At 50.5% G+C, this 16,146-nt stretch overlaps 1 protein-coding gene across 2 annotated transcripts in view; it reads left to right on the top strand.

The window, feature by feature from the left end:
* The window catches only part of LOC142587804 (uncharacterized), a 72,710-nt gene that overhangs the window by 28,637 nt on the left and 27,927 nt on the right, over positions 1–16,146 (top strand). For both annotated transcript variants that reach the window (XM_075699075.1, XM_075699074.1), the window contains exons 4-6: positions 106–390; positions 1,585–1,809; positions 2,086–2,320. In XM_075699075.1, coding sequence (XP_075555190.1) covers positions 106–390; positions 1,585–1,809; positions 2,086–2,320 — 745 coding nt within the window. The remainder of the gene's footprint in view (positions 1–105; positions 391–1,584; positions 1,810–2,085; positions 2,321–16,146) is intronic.

Genomic DNA, 16,146 nt, shown 5'->3' with positions numbered 1-16,146 from the left:
ACGTCATCCGTAGCTTCAGTTTTTTGCTTTTCGCTCTTGCGAATTGCCGTTTGTGAAAACCGCTTGTGAAATCGTTTCTCTCGCTCCCGCTGCTCTTCCCGGCAGGACATAAAGGTGGAGCCGTCGTCGCCCTCCTGGCCGGAGGCGGACTCGACGTCGTGCACCCCGTACGGTGGCGCCGGTGCCTACTGCTCCCTAAACTGCTCCCCGGCGACCCTCGAGCATCAGCCGACGACAGTCCGGTACGACGAGCCGCGCGCGCCGGCTGTTACCGCGGACTCTGCGGCGATGACGAGCTGCTGCTACTACGAGCTCCAGCCGCCGCCCCCGCCGCCTGCCCCCACGGGCTCCAGGGACCCGATGATGTGTCCCTCGCCTAGCCACTGGCCGGTTAGCTCGTTGGTTCGATTCTAGTTTGCTCAGACTTGTTTACGACGTGACCGAGAGATGTGACCGAAAAGGTGGCACAGCACTGCGTCCCTCCTCGCGAAGGTCGACATCCCGGGTACGTGCATCGATTGGGCAATCGGCGGCTAGGCAACGCAGAAATGTAAGAAGCAGTAGTACAGATAACGTATTATGAGTGGGCTACCGTTTCAAATAATAAACCAGGCAAAGGATAATCGAAATACCATCGGATTGCAGGCCGAAGCTAATAGGGGATCGGATTTTTGGACGAGTACAATAATTTATGGAAAGAGAGAGAGAGAAAGGCAAAGGAAAGACAGGGAGGTTAACTAGACATTATCTCCGGTTGGCTACCCTGTACTGGGGGAGGGGCAAGGGGATGCGATAGGGGAGAGAAAGAGAAGGATAAAAAAACAAGAAAGAAAACCTAAACACACACACGCCTTTAAGAGTTGAACGCGACAGCATTCATAGGTCCCTGACTGCTGAACACGCTTCCCGGCAACTGGAGCGTATGTAACCGTAACGTTTACCGGGAAACGCTGGCCGCGAACGCTATGCTATGCCCGAAGGTGGGCTTTGTGGTAGAAACGCGGCCTCTTGCGTGGGCCGCGATGCGGCGGTGGCGAGCGCCATCTGAAGGTATTGCAAGGAACCGGGCGCGCTGCTCCGTGGCCCCCGAGATGCCCACGCGCCGGCGCTTTCAGCTTTCGCGTAACAGAATTATGTTTTCTCGTATAGCCAAATTACAATCCGACGCTATCATGTCTTTAGTTTGTGTGTAAGTCGTACTTTATGATTTTTCTACATATTTTAGCTTGAGAAATTCAATTAGTTCAGCAGCTTCCTTGCGCCACATGGAGGGCCTGGGTATTACTGGCTCGAAGATCTTTCATGCCGCAACGATGTCCGACGCCGGACGCCGAGGCCGGATTTTCTGCGACGCGGGGCCCTTAACGCTGTCGCGTTAAAATTATTGAATACTCGACATACGGTGTCACCTGCGTCTGGCTTTGTTACACCAGCTTATTTTAGCCTATCGTTCCTGGCTTAACTTAGAAAAATGATGAAAGCTGTTGTTTATATATACGAGGGTACGTGGACCGGGGGGGGGGGGGAGTGTCTGAAGAGAATATATACCGTACAACATCCGCGCCCTTCGGGCGTTGCCTGCAGATGGATCTCTCCCTTCGCCTGTGCACCACCGAGCCCTACTACCACTGCCCGCTTCCGGCACCGCATAGGCCTCGTGCTGCGGGCGGGGACTGGAACCAGCAGCAGTCGCAGCAGTTTGCCGACGGCGGCCCCACTAGACTGCCACAGATGGGACACGGAGTGCGCAATTCGGTTTCGGTATTGGACGACGGGCCCGATGCGGCTGCCGGCTTGTACCCCAACCAGGTAAGGCGTCTGCACGGGCGAATAGACAGGCTTCACGAATAGCTTATCAACGCCATCGCGCTGCCGCATTGGATACCATTATAGCTCTAGTCCCTATTATAGATAGACTGAAACCACAAGCTTGGTTTCGAAGCACCTAGTTTAGTGGCGTACCCCTTGTGGCATAAGCCACCACCTGGCGGTCTCAGGAAACGTGTAGCTGCTAAAGTTTGACATGACACATCCGCATTTGAAGACGAGAGAAACTGAGTCTAGTTTCCTTCCACTATCCGGCAGGCCTGGCACGGACAAGAGGGCATGGTCCCTCGTTTGACCAGCGACGTGCCCGAGGTGCCGCTTTCTCCGACCGGTGCTTTCCTGAAACGCTTTCCCTACGTCGGCCCACGAGACGATCCCGTGGCAACGCCGCATCCACCCGTGCCCCCACCGACGCCGCTTCCGCCAACCTCGTCGCCTCATGTCGCTTCCGGTTCACAGGTTCCGGATGGCGCCAGGATCTACTATCGCAATGGTAGGAGACGCCAGAACTGTCTGGCGGGGCAAGCACGTGTACTAAGAGTTGCATTACTGACACCACCAACATGCTCGCCTTCCCATTCTTAGTTCCTTGTCATTGGCGACAGATTTGCTAATAAAGTTCCTCCGTTCATTAATTCATTCGATTAATTTCACTCGCTCACTCTCGTCATTCGTGCACTCTCCTCCTCGCCATTTCACACTCTCTGTCAATCTGACTCACTGTCACTCTATTAGTTGGTGGACGTTCATGATTGTGTTGCGCTTAGTGTTACACTGACGGGAAGAACTAATGGACGAACATAAGAAACAAGACGCGGAAGTACGTGGCACTGTCACTCACTTAAAAGCTCAACTAAATAATATTCCAAATTCGCGCTACTCTTGGAATAACAAAGTCGGTGCTATTGACCGCCCTCGGCTAGCTTTTCGCGCGCTAGCTAAGTCGGGTCGCCGCTGTCATCTGCATGCACGCCGCTGTCATCTGCAACGACGCTAAGTAGAAATGTTCCTGGGCCGGTAGAGGCAAGCGCAAACGGCTCTGTACTGAACTTTTCTAACGGAACAGTCTTGAGACAGAGAGAAATAGCCGAATTCTCGTAATATGTTTAGAGAGTAAGGTTTCTATTTCAGTGCTCTAATGGCCTTGGCGATGTCGCTGCTTCACCTGACCCGCGCCTTCTTAAGCTGCGGGATTCCGTCTCGTAGCTGTTCAGGTCTTGGGTGGAGTTGGTGCAGGGCTGTGGTGTCCATGCGGTAGGCGTTGACGCTCCAGCGTTAGGTGAAATAACGTCTCGAGAAAGAGTGCTCTTGACCTTGTTCGGCCTACACACCTCACAGCTTACGAAATGACGTGAGGGTGCGTGGACTACTCGAGCTTTCCCTGCCGACAGTCTACAAACGAACGCAAGTGCCAGCCAGAAAAAACTCGAGTGTGTAAAAAGGAACGTTCGGTGCTAGTAAATGTTGGCTGGAATATCAGTGAATTCGCCACATATTTTGACTACGTGCGAATTGCGGTGGATACCTGCTGATTGTTTATGAATTCTTTAACGCTCTGCTTAAGTGCGTTAAAGGGAATAAACGCAGAATTAACCGGTGAAACTTTCATTGGGGAAAGCTACACTGCGCCTTGTCTTGCGAGCAACCGTCTGCTCGAGGAAGTGAGCTGATGTGACAGAATGCTACCGTCTACCGCATGCGACTTAAATAAGCTTGTCTATAAAAAAAAAAAAGTTGGTGTGAGGATGCACCACCGTTGTACTCTACGTTACGAGAACGTGTTATAGACCCCTAGTTTTCTGGTGCCACTGTAGCATGAAGCTGTTCTATCAACACTTGCGAACAGTTTAATTGCCACAGCCACACTTGCATGACTCCCAGAAAACCGTTCGTCAGAGCTGGCTTTCCCGTCACACGACTCCTCGCGTGGAGAAGCCCACTTCAGTAGTTTTGTTCGTTTCGCTGACGAAAAACATTCCATATCGCAGTACTATAGAAGGTTTTTTTTTTTTTAACCATATCTTCTAAAAAAAAGATCCCTTGTGTTCGATCGCGCAATTATCGCCCTTGAGAACTGCTTTGCTCTGAGAGTTGGGCATGCGCAAGAAATCGATATGCATTGTGGACTACATGCAAGTGCGTAAGCAGGCTTTCCGACACATCTAACTTGCCCTAACCAAGATGGCCGTGTTACCTCTAGTAGCACTATAGATCTTTTCATTATGTGAAGAGGAAAGGGCTCGCGGCGAGCCTTTCCTCCTCTCTGTCTTGTGCGATTCGGCGCGGCGCTGCATGAAAGTGTTGCTGTCGCGTGCTGTGAAACGATTTGGAGATGTTTTAGCTCGTACTTTGTGAAATTCACGCAATATCTGTTCATACAAGGTTGTCGGGCAACCAGTGTGTAGCCGTTCGGTGCGTCGGTAACTACAGTATGCGGAAATATCTCTTGGGGGCGCAAACATATGACGCGCGTCATCAGCCGGGTCGTGTGTCTGTGTTGTGGACTGTTTTGGGCGTGTCCATTTAATTCAACGAAGAGAACAGGCGTTTGTGTATTGCTAGGAAGGAAGGAAAAAGTGGAGAAGGAAAGGCAGGGAGGTTCACCAGTTTAGCTGAACAGGTTTGTTGCCCTACACATGGGAGAGGGATGGGGGCGATGAAAGATGGGGAAGGGGGAGAGAGAGAGCACATAGCACAGCACACACACATAGTCCGTTAGAGTCCATCAATCTGGCATGGTACGTGATATCACTGTCACAGCCGCTTGTCCAATCCCGTCTCTTACAAAAACCGAAGTAGTCCCTTCGTCGCTTTCACCTGCGATGTCTTCTGTCGGCGGCATATGAAAATCGTGTCGAGGGACAATGGTCTAGTGTCAAGGTGCGTTAGAACGGATGCCAGGGACTGTCGCTGAACATTATATTCAGGACAGTCGCACAAAATGTGTTCCAGCGTCTCCTCGCAAAGACAGGCATTTCAGAGAGCGTTGTCGGCCATTCCAATGCAGAATGAGTAAGATTTCGTAAAAGCCACCCCTAGCCATAAGCGATAACGCAGAGTCGCCTCTCTTCGGCGGAGTCCAGTTGGCGTATAGAGATGCATCAAAGAGGGCAGGTGGTATTGACGGTTCCTCTGGTTGGTCTGGCTGTTTCGTGTGCACCATAGAGAGAGCGTGATCTCCTGTGCAAGCACTCGAAGTCTGCTAGCTGCGTCGGATCTTGAAAGCGGTATGGCCTCTTCTTGTGCGTCTTCAAGAGCTGCCCGAGCGGCATTATCGGCATCTTCGTTGCCAGTGACGCCGCAGTGACTTGGCAGCCACTGTAACGTGACGTGGTGTCCTTTCGCCTGTGATGTATGGAGTAGGCATCTAATATCGAATACGAGCTGTTCGAATGGCCCGCGACGCAGAGCTGATAGTACAGATTGTAGGGCTGCCTTTGAGTCGCTGAAGATTGACCATTGTCGAGGTGGCTCCCGATTGACGAAATGAAGTGCAGCGCGAAGAGCAGCTAGTTCAGCAGCTGTTGATGTTGTTGGGTGGTCAATCCTAAAGCTGATGGTAATAGCTTTTGCTGGGACAACCACAGCACCGGACGAACACTGGATGTTCGTGGAACCATCAGTATAAATGTGTTCACTGTCCGCGTACCTATCGTGCAGAAGAAGCAGAGACAGTCGTTTCAGCACAGGCGACGACAGTTCACGCCTTCTTATAGAATCACGCCTTCTTTATAGAAGAGCGCGCGGTAGCGTCTAGGTTCGGGTCTTTGTAGCCGCCTGCTCCAGCAGTGCTTGTACAGGGCATGCTTCGTTTCTACGCACCCGGCCCAGTACGCGTTTGAAGCAAGCGTAAAGGTGCTAAGCATTACCATACAGAACTGACCGCGCGTTTAACGGTGTGCTCTCTCATCCGCCGTCTGTGCACGATGTGAGCTGTCGCAAGATGCCGGCGGCGGTCAGTGGTCTCGACGCAGAGCGCCGACATCAAATGCTGACGTCTACGGGTTATGTAACAGGTGCTCCGTGACACTTAATCGCAAGTATGCTCGCTGACACGGTGACCCTGGTGGATCTTTCTTACTGAGAGTACAGCGTCGCTGCCGCATGACTCGACTCTCTTCGTTGCGTGCCCAAAAATGACAGGTTCTTTCAAGACATATTCGAGACCTGCGAAAGCGTATATACTACGCGATGGCACAATCGCGCCGTCAGCGCTGTCAGGATTGATCAACTTTGTAGGTTGGAAGCGCCAGCTGTCGTAGTTTGAAGGCAGGCACGAGTGCACTGCCGCAGATCGGCGTCCGTCCTTTGACGTATATTGCGGTTGCAGCAGTCGTCCGTGAACCGCCGCCGTGGAGTTGAACAGCCTATATATCACTGTCGCGTGGCGTCAGCTTTCGACGTTCCACCATTCACTCATTACTCACATACAACGCAGCCGTCCTTGCAGCTGGCTTATATATATATATATATATATATATATATATATATATATATATATATATATATATATATATATATATATATATATATATAATTGTCTGTGTGTGTGTGTGTTCCAACGGTTGTAAGGGAATCGGCTTTTGCTTCTGTGAGTAATAAGCTTGCGTAGCGTACACCCGCGTGTTGATAAGTGTCCGTTTAGATTAGACTTCGGAGACGTTTCTTTCCTTCTCGAGAGGTCGTTCGTTAATTGACACGCCAGCTGCAGGAAAATTTTCACGTCTTTTGTAGTTGTCAAAAATGTCTGTGCGTGAGAAGCGTGACCTGCAAGGACGACGTATACAACTCGGGGCTTGGTGTACCGTTCGTTTCGTCCAGAGCTTTTTGACATTCGCTTTGCACAGCGAAGGGACGTCGTCGAGTCCGGTTTATTACCCCAAGAGCAAACTCGTTGCTCGCGGCACACGCGGGTTGTTCGACTTGCGTTGTGCACGTGATCACACAGAATCCACTCGGCACTTCGTGCTGAAGCTTTCCACGGTGACAGAAACGCCGTAGCAGGAGTGCCTAGCGAGCCGCGCGGAAGCGAGAATCAAGGGGCGCGATGGGGAACAATCGCGCTGACAGCTCCGACCGCTTACCGCGAAGTCAAGTGCGGACGCTCTGCATATGTGATGCCGATTGTGTGACGCTCTGTACCAGAGGCGCGAAGATTCCCAAGCATGGGCTCGGCTCGTAACACTGGCACGCGCGGTGGTCTCGTTTTCCTTGTGACCCTATAGCGGTTTGTTGTCGGCGACACTGGGGTGATAAATGAAAACGTCGTAGCGCCATCTGGTCTGTGCAAGGTGCCCATACCGCCGAGAGATGACGCGAATATGTCGCAAAACAAGAACGGCTTGTTCAGTTGGTATCTTATATATAGTTACATATATCTTTATATAGAGTCATATTGCCATCAGTTCTCTCTCGTCTACTAGGACATGTGCGGCTTCTATAGTGATCGGTCAAAGGGCGTTGAGACACCTGCAAGAATTGGCTCTTCATCTCGGGGTTATACACTTATTAAAGAAAAAGAAATGTCACGTAGCCCACGGGCAGCATCGGTTCTTTATACACTGCCACAGAGTTACTGCCCTAAGTACTTCTCGTTTGGATAAAACACCGGAACGAAACCGCTAAATGGCGCTGTAATAAACACGGCGCGTTAGTGGGTCGAGGATTACACTTGGGGATTCCAACTGCGGAGAGGTATGTGAAACAGAACGCAACCGAAAACTGTGGCGCCGGGGAATATTCTTTTGCAAAGATTTGCCGCTCACTGGCGTTGCAAACAGCTCTCCGAAACGCATCGAGCTATCGCTGGCTACCACGAATCGTTGAGCAGCCAGCTGGCATTTCGGGTATTCCATACCTACACCGCGATGGCACGGAAGGCCCACAGACCCGAAGGGTCCAGAAACTGTTTGGCGCGACCGCGATCGCGCCGGGTTTGATTTCCCTGAACTCTGAATCTGGCATCACTAGTCGAGGAGCTTTTCGTTGGTCTCCCGCTACATTTCTCCCCCGCCTTCGCTTTTTATTTTTTCTCTTCTCTCTCCTCCTCTTTCACTGACCTTCAGGCGATAAGCGCGCAGGTCTTTTTTAAACTCTTCGGCCAGCCGTCGAGGCTGGGAGTGCACTGATCTGGATCGAACCGGTACGGTTCGGGAAAAATAAGCGAACATGGCGCGTCGGCGTTTCTCGCGGGCAACTCGACGAAGTGTCAGAAAAGCAGCTTTTTTTTCCGCGCCGTATATACGTGCAGTGGCCACTGCAGCTTTTGGTGTGCGCGAATATAAGGGCCGCTGTTTACCTAAAAGAGATCGCTAAAGCAGAGAGTCGGTAAGTCGTCCTCAGAATGGTAGGCGGCGTTTGCTTGGTGCACGCCTTCAAAGATTCGGCGTTCGGCTGCATAGCGAGGTGAAGGCAAAGGGATTCAAGCGGGAGCGCCGGTTTACGCGTGCTCATTTTTGGCCAAACGGGGATGGCGAAAAGATGGCAGTCCGGAGTATACGATGCTTGCGTCTCTGTGACAGGACGTATACGGTCGCGTTAAATATGAGCTCCAACGCGGTGCTCACGGTGGAACACCAAGACGGAACGGCAGCGCCAACATCAGAAAAATTGTAGAGCACCGTTCCAGTTAGCGCGGTATATATAAAAGCAATATTTCTTTAAGTGGGCGAGGCCGTGCAGTCTTGGAGCCATTTCGGCCACGTTCTATTGAACGACACTGTGTATTCGAGTCATAATTTGGGCGACACGATGAAGAACTATAGGGGCCACCGCAGACAGAGTATAGTTCGAACCACACTTGGTGCTGGACGCACAAACTGAGACGCTGCTTAAGGTATACGCACCACTTTTGAGTTATTTACTAACTGAACGGCTGTTCCTTGCAATAGTATGTATAGCCACCGCAGTGGCTAACCGGCTATGGCTGCTGAGCATGGGTTCGAATCCCGACTGCGGCGATCACATTCCGAAGTTGTCTCAACTGTTGTTGATCACAACCGGAAGTTGTGCACCGTGATTTTGCTGCGCTTCAAACAACGCCATGCGGTCAAAAAAAAAAAAAAAAAACACCGTGGCACCCTCAATGACGGGGTCGTCTCTAGTATCCCGTGTCTCGCTTCGGCATGTCAAAATCGGACGACCAGTTCAGTTTCATAAAACGTGTGCAGAAAGTCCCGTCAACCCTTCCTGTGCTGATGATTAAGGAAAAAGCGTTGCGCTGCCAAGCTCGAAGTCGCCAGTCCTGTCGTGAATTTCGATGGGGGCGACACGCAAAACAAAAAAGAAACGCGCTCGCGTACTTAGATTTGCGTGCGCCTTAAAAGCACCTTAGGCGTCAAACTTAACGCCTCGTCACCCCCCCCCCCCCCTCCCTCTACGGCGTGCCTCATAATCCGATCGGGGCTGTGGCCCATAACGACCCAGAATCTAATCTCCATAAGGAAAAGCGTGAAGCCGCGTAACCAGATGACGCGTAACGTGCGGGTAACTACACTTCCGAAAACAAGTTCTTGTGTGCGCAGCTTGCCACACGAGAGGGCGACAGCGTCTGCACGGTGCAGGTTCACCGTGCCCCGTCTCGACTCCGTCGTTCGTCGGCAAATATGCTTGCACCGCACTCTCTGTGCTGAGCGCATCACCGGCGCAAGCCGGATCGGCTTGTTTTTCTTGGCAGCCGAGTTCGAATAAAAGCCGGTACTTATTTTGTTTTCCCCCTGAACCCGTAAATATCTCTCGCTGCTTTGTTCCTCGTTTCCGAAAGGAAATAAGTGCCGCCTGGCTCTCTGTTTACGAACGCAAGATGCCGTTTTATTTCGTTGCTCCACTAGCCGGATTTGGATACGGCGTAACTTGGCTCGTGCTGCTGTTGAACTCGGCCGTGCTCGCCGACGCCAGCTTCGTCCTTCTGCTCCTCGCTTATCGGGGTTCTTATGGTTGTCCTGCCGTTCGTCTTAAAGCCGCCCCGTTCACACACTCTCGCGAGAACGTATCCGATATTTAAACGGCTTCTGGCCTGATTTGATAGGCACTCATTGGGAATAGATCGACCGTTACAGTAAGAACAGTGGGCGACGCACTTCTATACATACAGAATCAGAAACAGGTGGCGAGGCAAGCCCAGAATAATGGTTTCAACGGCAACTTCGGGCTATTTTTTTTTGCGCCAGGTAGTTTATTCGCTGTCCACTCGGGACACGCTTTGGTAGGAATGTCAATGTTTCGTCCACGACTAAGGTGCACGCTTTTCAGTTGTCTCAGGTGATGCAGGTCAGAACGCTGTCGCAAAAAAAAAAGAAAAGCACTCCGATTCCAAAACAATACGCAGGTCCCTCGCACTATGCGTATCACTGTCATTGCAATAGCAGTTAAACTACGACTTCGTTGTCGTCGTGCCGCTACCGCCAAGCTATTGTATATAGTCTGCCAGTCATCGTCGTTGTGCGATCACCTACGTGTTGTCGTCGTCGTGCCGTAGTCGTTGTTATTCGCTTAACTACGTCACGCGATTACAGTTGTCGTGGCGTCGTCGTCGCCTGGTGCACCTTAAAAGAACAGTGGAATGCGCGACTTACGGGGGCAGCGGATACTCGCAAAGTGGGACAAGCTGGCCGCATGATATCGCATGTGGACAGAGACGTCGTATAGCCCTAGCTCGTTGTGTGGCGTGGAAGCACGTTGCCATTTCACCAGTGTGTGCGCTGCGTTCATATATATAGTTCTATTACTGCGTGCTGCTTTGCTTTATTGTTTTTGTCTCCCCCCTTACCCCTTCTGCAGTGCAATGTAACAAACCAGATGTTTGTCTTCCGGTTAACCTCCCCACCTTTCGCATATCATCTATCTTTCCGCGCTAACGCAACTATTTTTACAAGTTTACGTTAACAGTATCACACTCGAGTGTACGCGTGTGCGTGCCTCTTTACTAGTGCTCGTTGATTAATTTGGTTCAATGTGTTTGGTTTGGGCTTGTTTTTTAAGGTGTTGTTTGTAGCAGGCTGGATCATACGGCAGTTTGCAGCGCTGGCGAGATTGCGAGCTTTAAGGTAGCGCATTCTCCCGTTTTTCTGCAGTGGGGAGATCGGCATGGAGTGAATAACGCTGGCAGCGCAGACTTGTAAAACACTGCGACTTTGGAATCCCTAATTTTCTACAGCGAGATCGGCGTATCGCGGGAGGGGGGGGGGGGGGTAGGCTCTGGTGAAAGTACGTCCTGCGACACGGTATGCAGAGCGTGTCGGTTAAAGCTCTTTCTATCAAACACATGCTAGCCGTCACTATACCTTTTCAGCGCAGCGGTTGGTGTTCTTCTGGAGAAAAACCACGGTTCTCGGGTAGTTCCTAAATAAAGCGTGCGATTTTCCGGCGCCCCAGTCTTGACGCCGCACGTTTCTCCCCTGTGCTGGACGTGAAGCGGGCAGGTTTAATATAATGTATGTGCGAGGTGCCCTCGTACGGTTTAGCACAGACGTCTAAATCGAAGACGTCGAGGCGACGCCATAAAGTCGGTTGGCAAGCAGTGACGGTGCGAACGGCTGCGTCGGTCCAAATAACTTGTACCGCACTGGGCGAAATCTTATTATTGGCTCTGCAAAAGCCCTTTCCTCGTGACGCAAACTCTACCGCCGAGACGAGAGCGCGGTAAAGCTTTGTTTTTTTTTTTCCCCTCAGACTACGCAAGGCACATCTCTAGTTGGAGAGAGATGGCACAATTACTTTCGAAACTGGCGTTTGTGATGTAATGGCACGTTCTCGCGAAGTCAGCCTTGGTTTTTTTTTTCTCGTATGGGCGTGTTCTTATGCAACTCGATATATTTCCTAGAATTTGTTTGCACACACGATGCTCGCCTTATTCAGTGCTTGTCACAGAAGCCGTCGCCCCCTACCGCACCAGGCAGTTCGACACAAACTGCTCTTACTCGCCAAACTCGAAAAGTAATAAAGAAAAGAAAAAGAGGATTAACGAACAGGTCAAACAGCTGGTTACGTCGCCGTGAGCATGGTTCGAAGCCTCCACGACGCGGACAATAAAATAAAGGATACGTAGTGTACATGACACAGGGTCGAGGGAGCTTTGCCAGGCTCCCTACGTAGCTCGTTAAGAGCGGTTATATTTCCCACTTGTGCGACTGCGTCGCAAACATTGCGACTCGGTTATTCTCTCACTAGCAGTTTTTTTCTCTCTCTTGTGTTCTCTGGGACGGCTTTTCCTCTGGACGCACGCGCGCGTAGCAGTGCTCGTATTCTGATTCAAACGAGACAAATGGGTAGCAGGGATATGGATACTCGTATGAAGTGAGCAATGATGGACGAGCAAATGCCATGACGCCATGACGCGTCATGACGCGTCTCTGCCATGACGCAAGCGCGTCCCCTCGTCGAAGCGTTGGCTTCAGACTGCCGAGGCATCCCCATCGTTTCCAGTGTTGATTGAATCGGTGCTACTATGTGTGCCAGCCCGGAATGCAAGATTTGCATAACAGTTAGGCGTGGTTTAACTGCAGTTTACTTGCGTAAGAAGCTTAATTCTCCCCTCTGCTCTTCACTCTTCACCTTTATATAATCTATACGTATGCATGCATGTTCCGAGATTTCTTGCCGCAACCTGCAGGTGGCATAGGATGATGGCTCCTCCGTGGCAAGGGCTTTTTCCCCCCCTTCTTTTTTTGTAGTGATGCCGTCTGGCCCCCATTTCTTAACAGAAAGTACCTGTGTCTGGCTCCAAATAAGTTGCCTTCGTTTGCATTATTTTTATTTGCCTAAAAGGCGACCGGAGTTCAATCCGGGACAGTGCATGCACCTGAAACAAGCGGATTGGTGCCAAGAACTGTGTGTCTAGTTGATGAGATCTAAAATTATTCTAAAAGCAAACGGGCGTCGTTGACTGGGACTCGGCAGCCATCATCGCGAAAGAGGAACACTTAACTGCCCGTTCGCTTATAGAATCATTTTACATCCACTCAACTAGACGCACGATAAACAGGACGCGGGGTAATCTTCCCGAGATATACACCCGAACGCTGCACCACCTCACCCATAAATATCCGCGCGCCAATGCTTACATCTTCATTGTGATGAAACCTTTGATGAAACCCGAAACCTTTGTTCTTTATTTTTCTTTTATTATTGGCGTGTGCACGTTTTTTGGCACCAGTATGTTTCCTCGCCAGACGAGTTTTCGTCGAACACCTGATTATGAAACTAGCGGATATATCGCGAATAATAAAACTAGAAAAAAAATAAGATTTGCAGCTTAAAGGAATGTACAGGCTCGCACATCACGGGAACACTAATAGTAATATCCCGCAGCGAACAGGGAATGCAAAGAATGCAAGGGAATGCCAAACATCACGTCGTAACCAACGCGAATGAACATATCCGGGAGCTGTGTGCATAGTCATGTTCGGCGTAGCTTACCTATGTCTGAAAGTGAAGGTGAAAAATGGATATGCATAACTAGTTTCGGGCGCAATTTCTCGTGCTCAGTTGCATCTGTCTTAAGCGGCGAGGGCATTGCATACAACTGCTGCCCTGTGAAAGACGGAAGAATTGAAACGGTTAATGGTGCTTGTTCACAGAGACCCTGAATAAAGCTGTGCCAACATTGCGTGCTGCGCACTCGCGAGTGTAACTCCAGTGTACGAAGAAGCCACCAAAGGGAATCGCCGAAGGTGGCTTCCCCGTTCAAAGCGTCTTATTGCTGCAAAGCCAGCTTTGACAAGCGCGCACACAAACAGATGTGTGCGTGTCGGTACTAGTATGCTTGTCAAGGCTGGATATTTGTGTGGCTCCCGTAGCTGCTTGTGGATATGGGCGAACGTGCATTGAAAGTACAATGGAGATAACAGCAAGACATACCGACAGGCATGAACGCGTGTATGAGGGTAGGCACGATTGACGCCATTGGTGCACTGGAGGGTGCCCTTTGTCACTCGCGCACGGGAAAGCAGAGGAACATTGTTCTTACGTGTGCGCAGCTGCCTATGTGAGAATGCCAAACCGAGTAGCGCCTCATTTTCGCCTAGTGCAATCCACGCACTGGCTATTCTCGTAATAGGCGAGTCCACGCCCTTTGTTTGAACTGTGTCCGAAGGGGTGTTTTGCTGTGAACAGCAGCAATAACCTGATAAAAGATGCGGCGATCGTGTTCGTTCCCTCATAACGCTACGAACGTAGGCTCGCAGCGACATAAAGTAAAACTAGTGTCCGAGCAATTTGTACCTTGGAAGTGAACCAAGTCTCACTGCAGGTTTTAAGCACACCGTTGCAACCCCTACACCATGGCCGATTTGCATTAGTCGACAGATTATTTTCAAAATTGTTAGATTGTGTTGTAGTGTCGTTCTTCTGTATAGCAATCTGTGCACGGTAAGCCCAATTATTAGCGTCTTAAAATTTGTTTCGCGTATAACTGCGTGAAACGAGGTTTGTGTATAGGGCACATTTAAAAATTGCGTTCGACGCACCAACGGCTGCTTTTCGCAGCAATTTGTAAGTTCGCGTTATAGTCACTGCAGTCATTTCTTTCTAAGCTTAACATTTTTTTTTAAAGAGACTTTCTTTGTCTGACCTGCCGGGGTTTCGAGTTGCTGATGGATGTGTGGTTATCCCGTCGTGCGTGCGTGGACGTGTGAAACGAATTAACAGAAGCAATCTGCCGCAGCCGATTCTTGCAAATATTGTACATTTCGGGGAAAAAAAAGCTTATTTTTAACCTTGAGAGCAATGAAAACTCTGTTAGAGCTAGCAACTCTGCTATAACATCCTTCCACTTTAGAATTTGCGCGAGACTGTAACGGCATGGCCACTTTCACAAATAGTGCTGCGAATGACATGTAGGAAAAGAGGCGCGATATTTCGTAATACTTTAGCGAACCATTTTCGTAAAAAAAAATAAAGAAGAAAAAAAAACGGCCGTGGCTTAGCTTGGTTAAGCCTGGTGATTGCGAAGCAATAGTGACCGTAGCGCCCCTGGCGAGAGGGGCGGGAGTTAGGCCGCCGTTGGTGGCCACTGTACTACCGCCTCGCCTCGCGACGGCGTGAGATGGGGCCCCGTTTTTACACAGCTGGTGTGACGTCACACCGACCGTAGCGCCCCTGGTGAGAGGAGCGGGAGTTAGGCCGCCGTTGGTGGCTACCGCCTCGCCTCGCGACGGCGTGAGATGGGGCCCCGTTTTTACACAGCTGGTGTGACGTCACTCTAGGTCACGTGGTGTGACGTCACGCAGCGAGGTCACGCTAAAGGTCAATGGTGCCTACCACCGCCTCGCCACGGAACGGGCTGAAGTGCGACCTAAAGTAGTATTGCTTCGCAATAAAAAGCGAATTCACTGAACTTACGACCTGCAACTGATACTGGGACGCCTACACACGGCTATTCGTTGCCTCCGCACTATAGTATCGGACGCCCTGAAGACGAAAGCGAACTGTCACTCATACAATCCAGGACTTTCTAGCGGGTGCGACGCGAAGCAGCCAGGACTCGCACCCCTAGTTAAGCTGCCGGTATGTCTGCACGGCCCGGATGATTTTAGCGGAAGTGAAACATACGAGGGCGAATCAGAATGTCCCTGCCCATATCTTTTTTTTATAAAAGCCAAATTACGGCTGCAAATGCGAAATCAACATGTCCATTCCCAGCGGTGGACCTTTCTTGGACCGGCCCAGCCTTATCTGCCGGTACCTCCGCGGCACGGCGCTGCTGTCGGTTTTAGGAGATGGTGGTTGTATACATCACACGTCCATGGGGTACGAGCAACGAAGTGCGATTCGTTTTATATGGAGCAAGGGACGAACGCCCATCGAAATCCACAGGGAAATGCAGCCCATGTATGGGGAAGGGTGTCTTGCTCTGTGAAGTGTGAGGTGGTTGTGTTGCGAATTCGCAAAAGCCCGTGAAGACTTGCATGTCAATGACCGTTCTGGGAGGCCAAGCACGTTGCTGACTGACGACAACATGTCACAGAGGCATTTCAAAATTAGTGCTGCGTTGGGACATTTGTCTGAACTGGCCTGGCTACTTAGTAGAAAAAATAGTGTAAGGTACGTAAAATAGGACGCCATATATGTAATTACCTGTATGCACCTTATTTTGGATAATAAAATATAGGGGTAAAATATAACGTATTAATTTCGAAAATTGCAGCGCGATCAAACGATTCGACTACTTGCGTTCTTGTCTACATCGTAACCTTTCTTTCTTTGAACTGTTTTTGACATATCTTAATCGCAGTGATGAATTCTTCACATTCGGTATAGCAAGCCGTTGTGTGGCCTGTTATCCCAGGATCTCGTCTTCAGCGAACCGTAACAACAAACAGC

Source organism: Dermacentor variabilis, chromosome 7, assembly GCF_050947875.1.
Source record: "Dermacentor variabilis isolate Ectoservices chromosome 7, ASM5094787v1, whole genome shotgun sequence".
NCBI lineage: Eukaryota > Metazoa > Arthropoda > Arachnida > Ixodida > Ixodidae > Dermacentor > Dermacentor variabilis.
The sequence above is the reverse complement of the archived record's forward strand: the minus strand, read 5'-3'. Positions and strand labels throughout refer to the sequence as shown.